Below are 6,000 nucleotides of genomic sequence, written 5' to 3' on the forward strand. Positions count from 1 at the left end.
CACACCTGACATAGAGTACAAACTGTGCATTATATTAGTCTAAAGCCAAAAGGCTCATGAATTATCATATAGTTCATTGGACTGGGCCACAGGGGAGACAACAGCATTTCAAGCCCTGGTGACCCCAGAGCTTAGCACTGTTCAGTATATGTATACACCCCCCCCCCCACAAAGGATTCATATGCTAATTAGCCCCTATTCATACTGGAACTGGGTGATCTTGTCATGAGTCTTTGGATCCTCTAAAAAGTGATATGCAAATGTCGTGCAGGGCATCCCTGGTCTGGCTTCACTTCATAGAGGATAGGGCCGCATTAATATGTAAGAGACTGAGAGAGGGGGTAATAGAGGATTCTGGTGAAATGTTTGGGACCCTGTTTGGTGATGTTTGCCAGACATTTCAGGCTAGTGAAGAGCAGGAATAATTGGAAATGGGAAAGAAAGGCACAGCTCAGCTGTAGGAGTGAAGAGGAAGTTAAAATGTATTCATTGTAGTGGCTCACCATGACTTGAAAAAGAATTGGTGCTGATGGGGACAAAGCACAGTTGGCACTAACTAGCCCTGTGGTAGGTTTCTATCAGGATCTCAGCCTTTTTGAATAATGAGTTTGAAGATCTTGCCCAACCGGGGCACGTTCTTTGAGCTAACCTCAAAGTGGGATGCCAGGAACCATATCATGCCCAGTGGAAGCTTCACACCATTTGTGGATTGGCATTTCATCCACCGTCCCTGCCTCAACCGCCTGCTGCTCAACGATGCTGTCCGGTATGGGAACTGCAAGAAATCAGTACCAACACTACAGCTATGAGGCAGAGAACCTCCCTCACATGCTGTGCGCCTGCAAGCTCCATGCCAGAGTGTGGCAGCTGTGTCACTGCCATCCAGGACCAACTGGCCAAGCCTTAACCATCTTTCCATGCATGCCAATCCATTGGACCCAGGATGTGGATCTTTATGTGCATAATTTCATGTTTCCTAGTCAGTCCTGCAGAAGTAGGGGTTGGACAATGACTGAATTGGGTGATGGAGAATGTCTCAAGCAGAAAGATAGAAAAGTGCCAGTGCTAGAACAGATGGTGGGGATTTTTACGTGCCTTTCTGGAAAAAGTGTTCTAAAATGGATTTTGTACTTCAGATCTGGTTTCACCATAGCTTTGTACCATGGTCTGATTGATTCCCTTTAGTGCAGCCAAGAATCCCATTAACTTTCCATTGACAGCAGGCATGTCTACCTGAGACACTGTGTATTAGCCTAATAACACTGTGCAGTAGCATGGCGGTTCAAAACCATGCTAATAGGCTATTGAGCAGTGTTATTAGGCTCATGCGCAGTAAGTGTCACAAAATAAACTTGCGCTGGTGCTACTGCACAGTAACTGTCATTACTGCACATGTAGTTAGTACTTTATTAAGCAAGTACTGAACTATATGTGCGGTATCTAAGGTGCATTAATGAATGTGTAGACGCACCCACTGTGTACTTCTTTCACTGGCAGTACGTTTCAGTTGAGCCAGCATCATATTGGTTGTCTTTTATCTTAGACCTCAACCTCATTGCTTTAAATCTGCCACTTCACTAAGGCCAAATCCTACCAGGCAAGTTTTCGTTTTAAGTCAATAGGTGTATTCATGGGAGTGAGATGAACAGAATTTGATCCCTGATGTGCTCATAGCCTTCTGAACATGGTCTGCACTTCTTAAAGCATTAAACATATTAAAGAGATTAGGTTAGTCTGGAACATGACGTATTATAGCCTACATTTCAGCTTTAGAAGTGAATATGGTTTTGCTCATTAAGCATTTGATTCTATAACAAATATATATTACTGCTTTCCTTTAACTTTTGGAAAATGAACATGTCTTGTAAGACTCTCACACAGAACACTCATATCATGGTATAGACATAGTAAGTTGCTGTATTATTCCTGGATCTGTAATATAATACCATGCTGAGCTTATTCCAATGATCATATGATACATACATATATACAGTACAAGCCATGTTAACTGGCACTTCATGAACCGGCATGCTCTATTAACCGGCATGCTGGTTGATGCCGGTCGATGCAGCAAAAGATTTGTCGAATCTCTCAGCCCAGGGGCAGCCTGCACAGGGTAAAGCAGCCTGGGGGGAGCCCCCCCCTTCCTTTCCCCCAGCACACTGATACCAAAGGAGGGGCGGGAGGGGCAGCACAGTTAATCTGAGATGTGGATGCGCCATACGCAGCGGGAGGGGTGTCTTTGCCCGACCAGGCAAAGACACCTCTCAGATAACTGGTACATTTTGTTATCCGACACCCCCCATTTCCCATGGGTGCCAGATAATGGAGCTTTTGCTGTATAATGAAGATATCTGCTTGTGTGTGTGTGTGTGTGTGTGTGTGTGTATGAGGTGTACATATATATATGAGGTGTATATATAAATATATATGAGGTATAAATAAATAAAGATGTGTGTAAGCTGTTTTATAGGAGGTTTTACCTCAAATAATTTTTTTGATAGTCCAGTTGAAAAGGACCCAAAATATTAACTTTTTGCAATGCAGAAACACAAATCGTACACCTCATATAATTCTACTTCTGTGAGAGTTATGAGCAACAATAATTTTGGGAATACTTAGACTATATGGCTTTGTCCATACTAAAAAGAATCTCCTCTGCCAAGAGCCTTGTGTTTACACAGATAAGTGTTCCAAACTGTTTATAGGCATGCTGATTTTTTTTGGATCAGTTTTGTTTTTGTCAAGCTAAAATCTCAGTTTAATTTGGATTTGTGACCAGAACTATTTTAATCCTTGTATAGTTACAGACAGATTATAACAGGCCAATTAGTCCATTCACTACTCTTCACAGTGCAAGACCAGACTTTCTAAAATTTCTTAGAATGCACTGCTCTTGGGAACTGTGTCAGAAGCTGTGTAACGCATCCCCAGATAACACAGCAGTTTAAACAGTTCAGAGTAGCGCTAGTGGAGACGCATGACAAATTTGCAAGGGCACAAAGCATGATTCATCATAGTTAATATGAATACACTGCAGTAGTGTGTGCTTAAATTAGTATAATACAGATAATTTGGTTACGTGGAACAACCCTAGCATAGACAAGGCTTTCAGTGAGTTTAGTTGTAGTATGGGTCCGGTAGTGCTACCACAGTAATTTCTATAACCTAAAAATTGTGTCAGGTTTTCATGTAAAAAGCACTTTGGACAAAAGTGTGTAACTATTAATTTCAGCACCCAAGGAAGAGAAGATGTTGATCACCAGTTAACAAAGGTGGTGGGGCAGGGGGAGAGTCAAGTACTGGGGGGACACAAAAGGCGGGAGGAATCTCCAAGCATTGGAGAGCACTGTAAGATGCTATTGGTACTTCCTCTAAATTGGCGCCCATAACTTGAGTACTGCTCGCCCTGCCCTTATTACCCTGCTTGCTTTGGGATCTAATTTTGCAAATTCTTACTCATGTGAATAGTGACTTTTGATGCTTTAAAACAATTAACTCATATGAGTTTAGGTTTTGAAGATCAGATGTACAGTCAAACTTTTCTGTTCTTCTAAGATCAAGTAGTTTAATTTAGGGAACTAGCTTGTGCTTTTCATACTGCCTAGTAAAATGGTTCTTTTACAATCCTAGCCTTTTGCCTTGCTTATCTTCTCTTTACATAATTTTACCTTTCTGGGAATGTACTTATTTATTTTCATTTATATTAAATGTTTTTACTGTTGCAATTCAGTATTATCAACAAGTACAGTGATAAGAGTATTATCCTAACAGTAATTTCTGTAACTGAAGTGCTAGCCTCACTTGTACAACAGCTCCATAAGGCTGCTATGTCTTGTTTATTTGTCTGTGGTTAGGGTTAACTACTTTTCTTCATCAGGAATGTCTGTTAATCATTTATACCAGGTCCAGTTGTTATCAAGGATATCAAACTGATATAAGCTCCTTAAAGCAGAGACTTAAGTTTTGTCTTCTACAGCACAGACCACAGAATTGATGATTAACAAATAATGATAAAATGATAATACTCAGATGTTATGTTTTGATATTAAACAAACTGCTAATTAAAGTCCTGTAGCTCCCACAGCTGGAGTGTTGTACAGGAACATTCAGTGCTGTACAGGATCAGGTCTTAGTCCCTTGGGACTTGACTTCACTTGCTGTGTATGCTGAACTGAGAGCAGCTGATTTTGACTCTGCATTGGTTTACGCTGCATGTAGTGAGGTAAATGAGTGGGATTGCACTAGAACAGTGTCTGAGTCACTGAAATAAATTAGCATATTTTTGTGAGGAGTAGACACAATTCTGTTTTTGTACGTGGTCCAAGTTAGAGTGAAGCACAGGCTGATTTAGAGCTTTTTGACCATAACAAATGTGCTAATACACTTAAAAATCAGTTCATGAATCAAATTCCTGAGTCAAAAGAGCTTTTAACTGGTTGAGCTTGTTCTGAACTTCACAGTGCCAAAAATTAATATGAAGTACTTGAATTATTGGTGTTTCAACAAACTCTTCTTCATTTTTTTCTTTTTTCAATTTTTATAGGACTTATGAATTGCTATTTTATTCTACATACGGCCATTTAATAGTATTAAAACATTGTGGTAGACAGTGAATTGGCAGTACCAGTGTTTTCTGTTCCTTTCTAATGCATTGAACAAACTACTTTAAAAAAAATATTTTAAAATAGTTCACTGGTACAAATTACTTCTTAGTTTTCTGCCATTAGCAACATTTTCCTGTCTACTTTCTGCATTGTGTTTTGGTTCAGTAGAGGAGGAGCCATAGTCAGTTTTCAGGAACTGGTTAACTTTATTAAGACACCAAACAAAAGGAGTGTAACTAGGAGAAGGTAGCTCCTAACCAACAGCCCACAGCCAGTTCCATACAAAACTGGTTACAAGAGTGCAAGTCTCTTAAAGGGGCATCATCCTTACACTGGCCAGATTCTGCTGTGCACTTTTGCTCTGAGCAGTGGTAAGATGTGGCACTACTTGAATGTTCCCAGTTAGGAGTGCTAATTTAACTGATAAATAAATGAGTTCCTGTAACAGTACTGCTCTTATAGTTAATGGGACTTGAGTATCCAAATCCTTTGGCTGGCTTTGAACTTCCTAGCCTAAATGAAGAAACAGAACAAAAAGCTTTACTAAACTAATGTTAAGGTTGTAACTTAAGCCCACAAAACAAGAGGATTCAACATCATTATCTCTTCCTGTTAGATGTGGGTATTACAGTTACTATGATCCCATGTAAGAGGGCCTCAAACCAGCATGAGATCCATGGCTTGAATAAAAAAACAAACCATGTAAATGAATGGAAGTGTAATATCTCCTGTACAAGATTTATCAACCTGTGTGATTTCATTTCAGAATCCCTTACTATTACAAAGAGGATGTTTCAGCTGCGTTCAATGACACTGCAAACCATACTGTACCAGTTTTAATACAGAACCTAACACCCAATTCTGTCATATTTATTTTGAGCAACATTATATTCTAGAGTAGTTGTTCTGAAATTACTATATTTGGGGGAATAAAATATTACTCAGTAAGAGTAAGTGTGGTAGAACCAAGCCTTAGGGATTTATTGTCGTGACAGAAAGCTCTCATTAGTTCAGCTGAAATATTGTTTCCCAACTCTCATATGTGAGCTACATCCAAACTTAGCCAAGGCTGCTTTGTATCAAACTTTCAAAAATAATCATTTCACTTAAAGAATATTTGTCTATGTATAACTGGAAATATCTGAGGCATTGGGAAAGTGCATTGTGGATAAAACTTGCACCAGTCAAATTAATGGGAGTTTTTGCTTTCATTTGGTTGAGAGGAGGAACAGCCTCTGTTTACTGAAACCTGAGGACCCAATTTTGCAGCTCTTAGGTCAGTTCCCACTTCTGCCCCATATTCAAATTAATAAATTAATGTATGTAATCTGGTACTGTAAGTGATACAAGTCTTTTGTGCCATGTTTCAGGTTGGTAGGATTTGTGGAGGTCT

General features: G+C 39.6%; 1 protein-coding gene across 1 annotated transcript in view; it reads left to right on the forward strand.

The window, feature by feature from the left end:
• LOC102375164 (cadherin EGF LAG seven-pass G-type receptor 1-like) overlaps positions 1-5,677 on the forward strand; it is a 49,671-nt gene extending 43,994 nt beyond the window's left edge. Inside the window, exon 2 of the mRNA XM_014524811.2 lies at positions 5,374-5,677. Within this exon, the coding sequence (XP_014380297.2) occupies positions 5,374-5,447 (74 nt within the window). The 3' untranslated portion in view covers positions 5,448-5,677. The remainder of the gene's footprint in view (positions 1-5,373) is intronic.
• Positions 5,678-6,000: the final 323 nt, after the last annotated feature.

The sequence above is a fragment of the Alligator sinensis genome, unplaced genomic scaffold (genome assembly GCF_000455745.1).
Source record: "Alligator sinensis unplaced genomic scaffold, ASM45574v1 scaffold1049_1, whole genome shotgun sequence".
NCBI lineage: Eukaryota > Metazoa > Chordata > Crocodylia > Alligatoridae > Alligator > Alligator sinensis.